Source organism: Rhinatrema bivittatum, chromosome 11 (genome assembly GCF_901001135.1).
Source record: "Rhinatrema bivittatum chromosome 11, aRhiBiv1.1, whole genome shotgun sequence".
Classification (NCBI taxonomy): Eukaryota; Metazoa; Chordata; class Amphibia; order Gymnophiona; family Rhinatrematidae; genus Rhinatrema; species Rhinatrema bivittatum.
In genome coordinates this window covers 51,557,781-51,573,446 of record NC_042625.1, presented here as the reverse complement: position 1 = coordinate 51,573,446, position 15,666 = coordinate 51,557,781, and the positions used below count along the sequence as shown (strand labels likewise).

General features: G+C 47.3%; 1 protein-coding gene across 6 annotated transcripts in view; it reads left to right on the top strand.

Annotated features, from left to right (window-relative positions):
- Positions 1–12,315, top strand: part of LOC115100948 — a 152,615-nt gene extending 140,300 nt beyond the window's left edge. For 5 of the 6 annotated variants that reach the window (XM_029620063.1, XM_029620067.1, XM_029620065.1 and 2 more), the window contains 2 exons: positions 5,928–5,984; positions 12,155–12,315. In XM_029620063.1, coding sequence (XP_029475923.1) covers positions 5,928–5,984; positions 12,155–12,284 — 187 coding nt within the window. In that variant the 3' untranslated portion in view covers positions 12,285–12,315. The remainder of the gene's footprint in view (positions 1–5,927; positions 5,985–12,154) is intronic. The other variant, XR_003859222.1, reaches the window with a different exon arrangement.
- The last annotated feature ends 3,351 nt before the right edge of the window (positions 12,316–15,666 follow it).

The window sequence follows — 15,666 nt, the reverse complement described above, 5'->3', positions numbered from 1 at the left end:
AGGGTCGATGGCTTCAACCATAGAGTTAGTGCCTTGGGCAAGAGTCCAAATGAGACCTCTATAGATTTCGCTGCTTCCCAGATGGAATCTACAAGTTCAGGGTTACCATGTGTGTCTTCCTTTACCCGACAAGATTCGGGAGTCTCTGAATTGGTGGACTCGTACCCCAAATTTAAAAAAAAGGGGATGCCTTTGGAAAGTCCAGTTTGGGAGCTTTTGACTACAGATGCAAGTCTTTTAGGCTGGGGATCTCATTACAAGAATCTTTATACTCAGAAAATGTAGAATCAAAGCGAGTCACAATGGCCAATAAATCGTTTAGAGACCAGGGCTATCAGACTGGCTCTACTGCATTTTCAGCCTTATATTCAGGGAAGGCCAGTGAAAGTTTTAAGCGACAATGCAACAGCGATAGCATATACAGGGCGGCCCATGGAAAAGTAGCCTGCCTCAAATCCAGTGCATTGGAGACAGGCTACTTTTCCATGGGCCACCCTGTATAAACAAGCAGGGAGGAACACGCAGTCAGGGTGTTCTGGAAGAGACGGACCACTTGTTTGTGTGGGCTGAGAATCATTTGCTTCATTAACAGCTCAGCACATAGTAGGGCAGGTCAATGTTCAAGTAGATTATCTAAGTCAGAACGTTAATAGATCCGGAAGAATGGGAATTATGTCAGGAGGCCTATTTGTAGATAATACAGAGATGGGGGCCACATCATGAGGGATCTCATGGCTTCCAATCAAAACAAAAAGGTAAACAGGTTTTTCAGTCGTCGCAGAGAGGTGAACAGTGAAGCAATAGATCCCTTTCAACCAGGTTGGAAGGGATACGATCTTCGGGCCTCTAATAGCTTGAGCGTTAAGGAAGAGAGAGAGTGCTGGTAGCCCCCAATTGGCCAAGATCACCATGGTATGCAGACTTAGGAAGGCTGTTAGTAGATCAGCTTCTTCTCTTGCCGCAAGTCAAAGATCTTCTACATCAGGGTCCTGTAGAAATGGAGAATCCAACACCATTCTTGCATACGGCATGGCTACTTGAAAGGGCAAGGCTAGTAAGGAGAGGTTACTCGCCTTCGGTAATTAGTACAACGTTACATGCTAGAAAGAAATCTACTTCTTTGTCTTATATAAGAGTTTGGTGCATATTTGAGAATTTTTGCAAGGAAAGAAATTTATCTCCATGGAAAACACAAATAAAAGATATTCTAGTCTTTTTATAATGAGGTTTAGACAAAGATTTAGCCTTAAACTCTTTGAAAGTGCAGTTAGCTGCCATTTCATGTTTTGGGGGAAAAATTAATGGTAATTTGATCACTTTCCATAGGGATATTGCCCGTTTTCTGAGTGGGGTAAAACATTTGCATCCTCCGATTAGATCTGTTTTTCCTCAGTGAAGTTTAACTTTAGTTTTGCAAGCTCTAGCTAAACCTCCCCCTTTGAGCCTTTAGCCGAATCTTCAATTAAGGATTTAACTCTTAAAACAGTCTTTTTGGTGGCAATTACTTCTGCAAGAAGAATTACAGGCTTTATCATGTCAATCTCCTTTTTTGAGATTTACTAAGAATTCGGTAATTGAGGCCTGTTCCTTCATTTTTACCTAAGGTAGTATCTCTTTTTCATTTGAACCAGCATCTTGTTCTACCTGCGTTTAACAGGAGATTATTAGATGTCAGAAGATGTTTAAAAGTTTATCTTGAGAAAACAAAGGATTTTCGAAAGTCTGAAAGGTTTTTTGTTCTTTTTTTATGGACCATGCAAGGAAGAATTGGCTTCAAAATCTTCATTAGCTAGGTGGTTGAAGAATACTAGCTCTTCACCTTACTTACAAGATAAAATGGTTCCTAATATGATTAAAGCCCATTCAACTCAAGCACAAGCCTCATCATGGGCTGAAAGCTGTTTGGTAAGTCCATTGGAAATATGTAAGGCAGCAACAAGGACTTCTTTGGGAACATTTGCGAAGCATTATATTTTGGATTTTCTCACTAGACAAGATGCCAATTTTGTTCATCTGTCTTGAAAGTAGGATTGTTATTCACCCACCCTTAGATGGGTTTTGGTATTTCCCATAGGTTCAGGGCCAGTGGAGCAGAAGGTAAAGGAAGGAGAAATTATATCTTACCTGTTAATTTCCTTTCCTTTACTTCTGCTACACCAGTCCAGAACCCCGCCCTTTATATTTGAAGATAAGACTTCTGATCAGATTATTTTGAGTGTTTTCATTTTACTTGGTTGGTTACATTTGTGCTTGATTTCCTTCAAACAGGAATTGTATTTGTATTTAATTTTTTTTCAGCTTTTTGGCTGTGGCACTATAGGTTTAATTTTAAACTTACTATTTTTTTCACGATATTTCTTTTGTTAATTATAGCTTGGTTTTAAATGATATCACTTATGTTCTAGTGATATCTTTTAAAAAATTTTAGAACTCTTCCTCCATTTGCGCTGGATGAGAGGATGTACCTATAGGTTCTGGACTGGTGTAGCAGAAGTAAAGGAAAGGAAATTAACAGGTAAGACATAATTTCTCCTTCCATTAGACATACACGACCTATCCTCGTATCGAATCAAGCTCCTAGATAACCCAAAGTCTGAGAGGGCTAAAGACTGCTGTTGGAAAAATTTACAATCGATCCGAAGTCCTGTAATAACTGGATCACTCACTGAAAAGCCAAAACACTCTCAATGGACTTTGCTCTTAATCAGCTAATGATCCAGATAAGGATGCACCAAAATCCTTTCCTAATGCAGCATTGCTGCCTCCACCATCATCACTATCATATTGGAGAAGGTTCTTGGGGCCATCACTAGCCCAAAGGCAGCACCTGAAACTGAAAATGGTAACTTAACACCACAAATCTGAGGAAACACTGATGATCTTTCTAGATTGCAATGTGAAGATAAGCCTGTGTTAGGTCCAAAGAGGTCTGAAACTCTCCTTTCTGAACCATCATGATTACTGATCTTAAGGTTGCCATCCTGAAGTGAGCCACCTTCAAGAAGTCACTGATCCTCCTCAGGTCCAGGATGAGATGAAAAAAACCCCTCCTTCTTTAGGACCACAAAGCAAATGGAGTAGCGGTTCTTGCCCTTCCTGGTCTTTTAGAACTGGAACCTCAGCCTTCAAATCTAGAAGTCTCTACAGAGTAGCTTTTACCTCTTTTCGTGGTGAGCGAAAAGGAGAAAACATAAAAGTGTCAGAAACAGGACAGAAGAATTCAAGAGCATAACCATGTTTTAATTATCTCCAGGAGCCATTGATACAATAGAGACAGACAGCTGCCTATCTCTGGTACTGGGGATAGGGCCTCAAGTACTCATTGTGCCACTCTGGAGGAGCTGGAGCCTGTCACCCTGTCCTTACCTGCTTTCTTAGCTTGAAAGGAATAGGGCCTAGACCTCTGTCCTGAAGAACTGAGGCTCAATCTGAATCTCATGATCTTGATACCTACTGCAAGAAGAGTTAGCTCTGGTGGGGCCTTAGCTCTATCTTCTGCAAGTCTCAGGACCTTGAAGAGTCATCCTGTGCTTTTGCCATCTTCTCCAAAAACAGCTGACCCTTAAAAGGCAGCTTTGTCAAGTTTTGGAGATAAGGAACCACTGACCATTTGTGAGGCCAAAGAAGCTGCCAAGCTGCTCTTATGGATGCCACTCCTCTGGCCAAGGCCCGCACCAAATCGTAGCCAGCATCCTCCAAATATGCCACCCCAATTCAAACAGCAGAAACTACTTTCCTAGCTCTTCCTGGGCATCCTGCAGCTGATGCAGTGTGACTCTCGCCTCAATACAGCAACATGTCAATATCTGAAGAGCCATGCTGGTAGCCTCAAAGGTCCTGTGTGTCCTTAAGTGCTGCCCCCCTTCCTTAACACTTATGTGTTATTGAACACATCAAGGCATCCAACCTTGGGAAAATTTAAATTTTCCTTCCCCTGGGGATCAATGGATTGACCAGAGAGCAATTATCCCCTTAAAATAAGCCTCCAGAGCCACCCATTCTAAATCAATCAGATCCTGCACCACCTGGTGCAGGGGGAAAAGCGCCATGACTTCCTCAAACTGAGCACAATAGGATAATCTTTGGGAACAGGAGTGTGCACAGGGATTGAGAAATCAAGGATGTTAATTCATTCATACAAAAGAGATGCAGCATGGAAGTTATCAGAGAGAGACAAATCCTCACCTGGCACTTCCTATTCAGACACTGTCCTGGGCCTCTTCTTACTCGAGTGCCCTGTCCAGAGGTCAGGCGTAGGGGCCCCAAGGGAAACAGCGACAGTCCCTGGGGCTGTGCCTTACCTCCTGCAAAAAGCTTGTAAACCCTTATAGTTTTCCTGTGAAATCACTGCCCAAGCCGAAGAAGAGATATTCAGTGCAGGAGAAACCGACCTCAATGCAGGGCTGGGAGTGTGTGTGTGTTGGGGGGAGCTGACCTCCATTTCAGTGTTTCGCGGTCATGACATGGCCACCGGAGCAGGCAGGGAAGAAATCCATGCAGCCTGTGTATAGGTGGCTCAGCTAATCCGGACAGCCCTGCTGTCACAAATTAGTGATGTGCCAGCTCACCCCAGGCCAGGGAACACTCCTGGCAAACTTTTACAGCTGTTCCTGCTTGCACTTTCCTAATGTGACACGCCATGCAGCACACAATCTCTTTCCTGTTTCTCTTTGCTGGTACCATCTTGGTCCCACATATAGCTGTTCAAAAACACAGCCTCAGATTGAAATTCCCCCAAACACACATCTCTCACTGGGCAAAGAAAACTGTCCCCTGAAGCTGTAAACCATGCTCCTTCACTTCTATGGTCACCGCTGCTGAGCAGCTCCTCAGATGCTGCCTTACTGCCTGTTTTTTTTTTTTTTTTACTTTATTAAATGGACAGTCAAAAACATAAACATACAGTATTCCTTATGTTAAAGAAGGGGTAAGAGGAGGAAGGAGATATAGAGATGGGGGAAGAGAGAGGGGAGATCAAAATCGAAGTCCCTTGGCCTTCACCAGTTCAACAAAGGAGTGAGCAAAGGCTTTCACTTCTGGAGCCCAGTTACCTCATCTTCTTTTTCATACTGAGAAGAGCTAGGGATTCTCACTTAACTGAGGGAGGGAGAAGCTCACTTCAGAAGCTCTGACCTGAATCCACAGCACAAATCACAATGCCACCCACGAAGCAGCCTGCGCCTTTATGGAATGATGCTTACCTACCATTCGCTGGAGACAGAAAATACTGGCAAACTGGTTTCAGCTCAGAGGTATAGGAGTGACATCAGTGAGCCAGTTGATCTCTGTCTCCATTTGCTGGTTGGCATGCATAACCTGTTTGTCTGGACTGGTCTTTTTAGATGAAAAGAAACCTATTTGTTTTCACTGGATTGTAAGTTCCATGAAGCAGGGACTCTCTCTTTTCTATGTATTTGTACAGCATTGTGTATGTTTAGTACACTACAGAAGTAATAGTTGCACTAACTGAAAGAACATACCACCATAATCAGTTTATCATATTTTTCCCAGCAGCCCTTCCAGACAAGAGCCAACTTCTGCTCATGCTCATTTTTAAATTATCAGTAGAGCAGAAGAATTTCTGGCAGTTTTGTTTCATTCTTTGCATGGATGGGGGGGGGGGGGGGCATCTGTCCCTGTTAGGGGAATGTTCTATGAACTGTATTATAATCAATGTATTCATAAAGGGGTATGATGACATGAAAACTGAACTGCCACTGGGACGAGCTATTAAAGAGTGAAAAAGTCTGGTGGTCACCTCTGCAGTCCAGGCACCTAGGTGATCATCTGCTCTTGAACTGGCCACAGTGTGGTTCTGTAACCGTCTCAGTTCCAAGGCCTTTAGAGATTGCACTGCTTCTGTGCAATTTTATTTATTATACAGAGCTCTATGGCAATCAGCTAACTTTAAATCTTTGTTAATATAGGGATCAGGAGGTTGTTGAGCTCCCAAAAGTATCTGAAAAGAACACACTTAAGAAATGGTAAGTAAACGGAAAGGAAACAGCTTCTGCCCAAGATCAGAATCTTTTCCAAACCAACACTCAGGGAGCAAGATCTAGCAATGAGGCCCTTTAAAAGCCATGAAATGGGAATTGTGGCATATCTTTGGTCAGTTCCTGATCTGTTAGCTATGAAGCAGATTCAGTCAAATCAGCCATTTACCTCTTGACATATATAACCTAGTTCTACCTGTGGTCTCAACCTCTAACTTGGACACCAGTAGCAGCCAGGAAGCGAAGCAGTTGTAAGGACTCTATATGTCAGAGTGGCTGATCTCATTGAGCTGTGATGTCACTGTTGGTCTCAGCCTATGGGACCTGCAGTCTGAAATATAAGCATGACTTCTAGCCAGCAGGCTATGTCATAAAATGACCTACTGACATGCACAGCTAAGCTGGGAGGAAGCAGCCTTTAGATACCAGTGATAGCACTCACCAGAGAAATCTTTCAGTATCCTGAAGAGGCCAAAAGCATTAATCAGTATTTGCTTCTCTAGTGAGAGATGAGTGTAATCAAGAAGAGGCAGACACAGATGAATGACTGACTGAGGAAATAGCCTGCTGTTCCGTGTATGTACCCGGATCAATCCAGAACTCCTGGGCTAATTCATCCCTGCCAGCAGATGGAGACAGATAAAGCCTCGCTGACACTACTTGACAACCCCTGGTGCCACCTGCAGTAGCTCAGTATTTATCTGTCTCCAGCAGAAGGCTGGTGCATTAACCTGCAGGGCTTTTCTTTTTACCCTTGCTGTTTTTTCCTTTTAGATTTTCTTTGCGGGTGAGCCTTCCCCCCGGGGGATTGGTTCCTTGAGGAACCCTTCTCTGCTCAGTTGAGGTGGACCGGTCGAGGTTCAAGTTGTACCGTGGGGTGTAAATCTGGTGGTCCAGATCCCTCCCCTCATAAGGCCGGCCATGCGGCTTGCAGCCTTTTCCTTTTGGTCAGAGGTTTCTCTCCCTTTATTTCAGCAGCAGTGTTGAGCTGGACAGCTCTTTTCAGCTCTGGGAGAGAAGCTCTGTTTTTTGTTTGTTAACTTTTAAAGTTTAAAAAAAAAAAGTTTGTAACAAGCAGGAAGTCGGCTGACGGTAAGGCTCCGGGGTGTTTCTCTCTGTCCCCCCCATTCCCTGATCGGGTTTCTTTTCGGCACTTTTCTTTACTTTTAATTTTGAATTTTTTTCTGTGCTTACCAGCATGGTTCACGGCTCGGCGTTCTGCACGTGTGGGACAGTCCCAGCGCAGCTCAGTCAATTGGGCCTCTGTTCCGGGTGTATTTCCGGGGGGGGGGGGGGGGGGGGAGGGCCCTCTCTTCTCCTGGGTGGGGGCAAACGCCGGCGCCTCTGCAAAAGCGCAGCTGCCGTGATCAGACCGGTTTTGCAGCCTCCTGCTACGGCCAGGTCTGCCGGCTCCCTCGAGAAGGGAGCGGTGGCCATTTTGGATGCGGTTTCACGCTCACCGCCATTATCGGAGGGAGAAGGGGGTTCTCCTTCGAGGCTTTCTCCCGTCCATCCCAGGCCCCCCGATGTGCAGGGGCTCGCTGGAGGAGCAGGTTCTTCAGATCCCTTACCTCAGAGACCGGAGGGAGGCCAGATCCCCAATTTGCTTCCAGGTGTGCATCCCTTTTCCCCAGATTTCATTCTCCTGTTGCACCAGGCTTACCTGGCTCAGCAGGAGGGGATGGGAGGGGGGGCTCCGGGTTTTTTGGGCCCTCCCAATCCAGATCCGCAGCCAATCAAGCAGATGCGTTCGCGGCCAGATGGTTACTTTGGCTCCGTCACTGGTTGGCTGATGTCTCTTCTAAGGCCCTGTTAGGCTCTTTGCCTTTCAAGGGTCGTCTCTTGTTTGGTGAGCAGCTGGAACAACTCATCAAGCAGCTGAGTGAGACAAAGGTTCACAAGCTGCTGGAGGACAAGCCGAGGAATTGCCAGGCCTTTCAATCCAGATCGTGCTTCAGGGCGCAGTCCCAAAAGCCTTTTCAGCAAGCGTGGGGCTCTGGCTGGGGCCAATGCTTTCGCGGAGGGCGACAACCTTTTAGAGCTCCTGCGACGGGAGGAGCAGCAGCGGTCAAGTCCTCCTAATGAAGCAAGGCCGGTTCACTCCGCCGTTCCCTATATAGGGGGCCGGCTGGCAGATTTTTACGGGGAGTGGACCAAAATCCAATAGGATCAGTGGGTACTCTCTGTGATAAGAGACGGTTACGCTTTAGAATTTGCACACTCCGTTCCCGACCTCTTCTTAGTCTTCCCTTGCAGGTTCCCAACAAAGCGCCGAGCGGTTCGAGAGACGTTGCGCGATTTGGGAGCGGTGATTCTGGTACTGCCTTGCGCAGGGCAGGGGTCGCTACTCCATCTATTTCATTGTCCCAAAAAAGGAGGGGACGTTTCACCCCATTTTGGCCCTCAAATCGATCAACAGGTCCTTACATATCCCACGTTTTCAAATGGAAACGCTCCGGTTGGTGATAGCGGCGGTCCGTTCTCGGGAGTTCTTGGCATCCCTAAATCTGACGGAGGCATACTTGCATATCCCAATTCATCCAGCGCATCAGCGATTTCTGCATTTCGCGGTGTTGGGTCAACATTTCCAATTCCAGGCTCTGTCTTTCGGGCTGGCAACGGCTCCACGTACGTTCACCAAAGTGATGGTGGTGGTGGCGGCAGCTCTCCGACGCGAAGGGGTGTTGGTACATCCTTATCTCGATGATTGGCTAATTTGGGAAAAGTCATTGGAGGGTTGCTGTGTGTCAGTTCAGAAAGTGGTTTGCCTGTTGGAGTCTCTTGGCTGGGTGGTGAACCGGACGAAGAGTCACTTAGAGCCATCCCAAGTACTCGAATACCTCGGCGCTTGTTTCAACACGAGCCAAAGCAGGGTGTTTCTCACACAGGAGAGGATGCTCAAACTTCAGTCACAGATTCGCCGTTTATTGGCATTGAAAATTCCACGAGCCTGAGATTTCCTATAGGTTCTGGGTTCGATGGCTTCCACCCTAGCATTGGTACCATGGGCCTTCGCGCATATGCATCCACTTCAGAGGACTCTGTTGGACAAATGGAATCCTCTGTCACAGGCTTTTTCATTTACCGGTTTTGCTGGATGCGTCAGTGCGGAACAGTCTATCATGGTGGCTACAGTCTTCCAATCTACAGCGTGGAGTCAGCCTAGAGGTTCCGGAGTGGGTGGTTCTCACTACAGACGCCAGTCTCTCTGGTTGGGGAGCGGTCTGCAAGTGACAGTCGGCCCAGGGTACTTGGTCGGTGATGGAAGCCTCGTGGCCAATCAATCGGTTGGAGACCAGAGCGGTACGGCTGGCACTTCAAACCTTTCTTCCCCTCGTTCAGGGACGTTCTGTCAGAGTTCTGTCGGACAACGTCACAATGGTTGCGTACATCAATCGCCAAGGCGGGACCAAGAGTCAAGGGGTAACGATGGGAGCGCGGGAGCTGTTTCAATGGGCGGAAAGGTACTTGATTCAGCTAGCAGCCTCTCATATCGCAGGGGTCAACAACGTTCAGGCCGATTTTCTCAGTTGTCAAACCTTAGGATCCAGGCGAGTGGGAGATGGCAGAGTCCGCGATGCGGCTCATCCACAGACGGTGGGCCGTCCCATCGATTTGATGGCGACTCGGCTCAATGTGGAAGCTCCTCGGTTCTTCAGTCACAGTAGAGAGTACGGGGCCGAGGGAGTCGACGCTCTAGTTGTGCCTTGGCCTCCGAAAGTCTTACTATATGTATTCCCGCCATGGCTGCTGGTGGGAAAAATATTGTGCAGAATAGAGAAGCACCCAGGAAAGGTGATCCTGGTAGCTCCAGAGTGGCTAGGACGACCGTGGTTCGCGATCTTGTCAATCTAGCGGTGGACGGTCTGCTGTGCCTGAGTCACCTCTCGGAACTGCTTCGTCAAGGTCCCGTATTTTCTGATCAGGCAGATCACTTTTGTTTAGCGGCTTGGCTTTTGAGAGGCGTTGCTTGCGATGGAGAGGATACCCAGAACCGGTGATTACTACACATTTATAGGCTCGGCGGCAATCCACTTCCCTCTCATATGTTCGGGTCTGGAAAGTGTTTGAAACTTGGTGTTCCAACTGTGGGGTTCTTGCGGTTCAGGCCTCAATATCTCACGTCTTGTCTTTTCTACAAGAGGGTTTAGCTAAGGGTCTTGCCTTTAATTCCCTTAAAGTGCAGGTAGCAGTGCTTGCTTGCTTACAAGACAAAATTGAGGGTTATTTCCTGTCTTCTCACCCAGACGTGCAGCGGTTTCTTCGGGGAGTTAAGAATTTGAGGCCTCCGGTGCGGAAAATTTGCCCTCCCTGGAACCTTAATCTGGTTCTGCGAGTATTTTGTGATGCTCCATTTGAACCTATTCGGAGAGCGACTCTTAAAGATTTGACTCTCAAGGTGGTGTTCTTGGTGGCCATTTGTTCCACTAGAAGGATTTCAGAATTGCAAGCCTTGTCGTGTAGGGATCCATTTCTTCAAATATCTGATTCAGGTATTACGTTGCGTACGGTTCCTTCATTTGTCCCAAAGGTAGTGTTGGCCTTTCATGTTAATCAGACTATTGAGCTCCCAGCGTTTGCAGACTTGGATGCTTCTACGCAGCATGTTCGGGAGCTTAAGATGTTAGATGTCCTCAGAACCGTGCCTCATTATCTCAAGGTTACTAATGAATTCAGAAGATCGGATCATCTGTTTGTGTTATGGAGCGAGTCAAAGAAGGGTACCAAGGCCTCCAAAACAACGATTGCCAGGTGGCTTAAGGAGGCTATTGGGTCAGCATACACTCTCAAGGGCCGCCAAGTTCCTGACGGTTTGCGAGCTCATTCGACGCATGCTCAGGCCGCTTCATGGGCTGAGGCGCAGTTGGTATCTCCGCAGGAAATTTGCAGGGCAGCAACTTGGAAGTCGCTGCATACTTTTGCAAGGCATTACAGGTGTCTTGTGAGTGGGACTCTCTAGGTCCCACCCTCTCTAGGAAGTTTTGGTACATCCCAGGAGTTCTGAACTGATCCGGGTACGAACAGGGAAAAGAAAATTAGTTCTTACCTGATAATTTTCGTTCCTTTAGTACCAACGGATCAGTCCAGAACCCACCCTGGTTAGAAGGGAGAGTCATCCGCTCAGCTATAACTTTGTCAGCAAACTTCCGTTCTTTGTTGTAAACTTATAAACTTTTTTCAAGTTATTTGAGACGTTTTTAGTCAGTTATTGCACATAGTGTTATTTTTCAGCTTTGGTACAGATCAATACTGAGCTACTGCAGGTGGCACCAGTGGTTTTCAAGCAGTGTCAGCGAGGCTTTATCTGTCTCCATCTGCTGGCAGGGATGAATTAATCCAGGAGTTCTGGACTGATCCGTTGGTACTACAGGAACGAAAATTATCAGGTAAGAACCAATTTTCTTTTGTGCCCTAAAATCTCTTCCAAACTGCTTAAAAGCTCTTTTGCTTTTTTAAAGAAATGACTACAAGCTGGGTCAGACAGCAGCAGTTTTCCAGTAGGCAGGACTATATCATACACCTTCTTCTCTCCACCTCTGGTTTTTATTACACAGGGACAATTTTGTGTTTTGTTAATTTTATGATTTTCTAACAGTATTTTTACTGGTTTGGTTGTACACTGCCTTGGACAGTTTTCCCCAGTAAGGTGGTTTATAAAATATTAAAGTAATTTCGGAGATAAACGTTTATGCAAGGCATTTTAAAGTTGCAGGCTTCAGTGATTCATTAGTTCTGTACTTGCCCACTAGAGTAAGGGAAGACTTAGGAGCAGATTCATTATGTACTGTTAATAGGGTTCCCATAATGGACATTACTCAGACTGCTGGGGAGGGCCTCATGAACTTGCTTACATCTCTCTTTCCTTATAGGTGGAGCCCCTAATGAGGAGAGATCTCCTTCTGGTTCAGTGGAGAGAGTGACTACAAAATTAACAGTACATAATGTATTTCATGGTAGGAATTGGGGCAGGAAGAAACCTGCAGAAAAGAACAGAGCTCCAGGGGTGCAGAGGCTTTAACAAATCTGGTGATAACCTTGGAAGCCATATTTACTAGCTGGAAAGGAATTCCAGCTGTTTGTCCATCAAGATTTTCTCCACAAACTAAATACTAGAGAGAACACATATTTCACCCCTTTCTTCTTTTCCTCAAACCTAGGATTCAAGCGCCTATTTGTGAACGAGTGATTCTGCCAGCACTAAAGCAAACTTTGGGAAGCAACTTTGCAGAGCGTCAAAAGAGAACCCAAGCAAAGCAAAGAAGCCGAGCGCGGCGCACTGTCCTTTAATATGCTTCTAAGTAAACTTTACACCAGTCTTCTCTTCTCTGTATTTATTCATGTTATCCCTGCTGCTAGGAACTTGATCTCTATGGAGGTAATTTTCAAAGGAGTTACATGTGTAAATGGTAGCAACTTTCAAAAGCCATTCCCTGTATGTACCCGGATCAGTCCAGTTTTTCCTCCTTCCAGCAGATGGAGACAGAGAAAGTTTTACTGATATTGCTACTTAACCACATGTGCTACCTGCAGTTCCTCAGTATTTCTCTGTCTCCAGCAGATGGATGCAAACCTGCCATTCTGCAACTAAGAAGTTTTTCCTTTTGAGCCTTCCTCTCGGGGTTGTTATTTTTTTTTAATCGTAAGGGGTTCTTCCCTCTCCAGTTGAGGCGGGCGGGCTGGGGGTTGGTGACTCCTGTGTGTGCTTGACCCGTGTTGCCTGTGGGGTGTAAATCTGGTGGTCCAGATCCCTCCCCTTCACAAGGCCGCTTAGGCGGCTGCAGGCTCCAGGTATGCTTTTTTTTGTCTGAGACAGCCTATGCTTTTTTGTAGGATTCTGTTTCAGGGTAGTTTTCAGTAAGTTTTAAAAAAAAAAGCAGTTTTCTGCTCTGCTGGCTGAGCAGCTCCCACCTCAGCTTTTAAAGTGGTAGGTTTATTTTCTCTTAGGTTTTTTCTTATCTTTCAGTGGCTCCCTCCTCAGTTTTAAGCGACAGCTTTTTTCTCTCTTTTAGTCACTGAGTGTTCAGTGATGGGCCATGAGTTGGCCTGCTGCACTTGCGGCTCCATGCAGTCGCGGTCTTTGTGTCGTGTGTTCTGAGGGAGGGGAGGGCCCATCCGAACGTCCGTCTGCAGCAAAATAGCATCGGGCATCCTCTGCTACTATCCCGCCTTCGCATCTGGCCACTGACCAGGGTGCTGAATCCTTCCCAATCAGCATGGGAACAGCAGCCATTTTGGATTTGCATTCGGCTGTTCCCGCGCTGCTGGGGGGGGGGGGGGAATTAGGATGCTACTCCATGTTTGTCGCCGGCTTGTTCTCTCTCCAGCCATGATCGGGGGGACTCTGAGGAGGTAGTAAATCCCAGGTGCCACTTTCTGGTTCCTAGCCTGCGAAGACGAACTGTGAGGCCCTTTTCTGCTGACTTTGTGCTGCTGCTGCACAAGGCTTACCTAGCCAAGCAGCAGGCAGCTGCAGCCAGGGAGCCGCGGTCCTTTACGGCCCAGCCTACGGGGGAGGGGGGAGGTGTATGTTAGACCCAAAACCGGCTTGCTCTGGGCGAAATTGGTTCTCTCTGGGGCAGAGGTCACCGGGTTCCCCCTTAGGTTCTGGCCTGGGGGGGTGACTCAGATGAGTCTGTTGAGGCTCCCATAGAGATAGAGGAGTCTCAGGATGTTCCAGCGGATCCACTTGCTCCGGTGGCCGGAGATGCGAATCCAGGGAATGATATGGTGGTCCCGGTCCCCTAAAGGGATGACCCGAAGGTTGTACGTCTTTTTAAGAAGGAAGAGCTTGACACCTTGCTGCCACTGGCCACAGGAGGACCGACTTGGATGGGCTGGATCTGGTCCTTGATGGGATATGGGGTACCCCCACAGCCTTCCCGTATCACAAGTTGGTGCAGAAAATGGTAGAAGTGGAATAGGGTGCTCCCGATTCCGGTTTAAAGGTGGGAAGGGCCATGGCGAGGTTTTATCCGTTACCTGAACAGGTGTTGGAGCTTTTTACTTTCCCTAAAGTCGATGCGGAGGTTACGAAGAGGACGACCATCCCGGTGGTAGGGTCCGCGGCACTGAAGGATGTTCAGGATCGTAAGTTAGAGGTACACCTCAAAAGTATTTTTGAGGTTTCGGTCCTGGGGTTGCGCATGGCTATTTGTACTAGTTTTATGCAACAAGCATGTTTCCGTTGGGTGCAGCAGTTGCAAGAGAACCTGCCAACCTCTGGCGAGAAAGCAAACAGGGCTGCGAGAATTGAGGCGGCAGTTGCTTATAGTGTAGATGCTCTATATGATTTGGTTTGTACCTTGTCTCGCATTATGACGTTTGCGGTTTCCGCCAGAAGGTTGCTCTGGCTGCGAAACTGAGCGGCGGACTTCTCCTCTAAGGGGCAGTTAGGCACTCTGCCTTGTAATAGTCAGCTCTTATTTGGAGAGGATCTTGAACAACTGATGCAGTCTCTTGGGGGGAATAAAGTCCTCAGGTTGCCATCGCTCTGCCCACCTTCAGGCCAGCATCCAGGGAGTCCCACTCCTGGTTTACCAGCTTTCAGATCTTCTTGGGCAACGAAAAGCGCTAGTGGGTCCCCTCAGCCCATCCAGGACTGGGTTAACACCCTCATTATCCGACAGCTCCAGCTCTGCAATCTTCCTTTTAAGGGTAAGCTGTTATTTGGAGAGGAGCTGGATCAGTTGATGAAGGTCCTGGGGGAGTCCAAGGGGAATAGATTGCCGGAGGACAGGAAGCCCAAGTAAGAAGGTGTTTCCTTCTTTGGCTCATTTTCGGTATTCCTGTTGGTTTCGTTCTGGCAAGTCCTTGTCTGTTTCTGTCTCGAAACAGGGCAGCGGGCCCCAACAGTCCTTTCATGGAGTATGCAGGTCAGGCAGAGACAGCATCGAGCAGGGCACTGAGAGTGGAAAATCAGCCCAATGAAGCCAGTGGTCCCCTTTCCTCCATAGAAGCTGTAGGAGGCAGATTGTCTAGCTTCTACAAAGAGTGGGAAAAGTACCTCGGACTGTTGGGAGCTGGAGGTGATATGAGAGAGCTATGCTCTAAATTTTTTGTGCCCGCCTCGGGAGGCCTTTGTGGAGTCCCACGAGGTCTCTCACATCAGGCAGGAGGCAGTGTTGGGGACGCTGCAAAGGCTGCTCACCCTAAAGGCCATTGTTCTCGTCCCTCTGGAGGAGTAGGGTCAGGGAAGGTATTCCGTTTACTCTGTGGTGCCGAAAAAGGATTCTCGATTTGCAGAAAATGAATCAGTTCCTTCGGGTTCCGTGCTTTCGCATGGAGATGCTGCTTACTGTGATGGCAGTGGTCCACAAAGGAGAATTTCTCGCCTCCCTAGACCTGACGGAAGCGTACCTGTACATCCCCATTCGACAGGAACATCAGAAGTTTCTTCGCTTCAAAGTGTTGAGTCAACATTTTCAGTTCAGAGCCCTCCCGTTTGGCTTGGCATCTGTGTCCTGAACATTCACCAAGGTGATGGTGGTGGTGGCTGTAGCTCTTTGCTGGGAGGGAATTTTTGTCCACCTGTATTTGGACGATTGGGTGGTTCGAGCAAAGTCCAGAGAGGAATGCGAGAAGTCCATCCGAAGAGTGATGTCCACCTTACAGTCTCTCGGTTGGGTTATCAATGTTCAAAAGAGTCAGTTGGAGTAGACTCAGTCGCTGG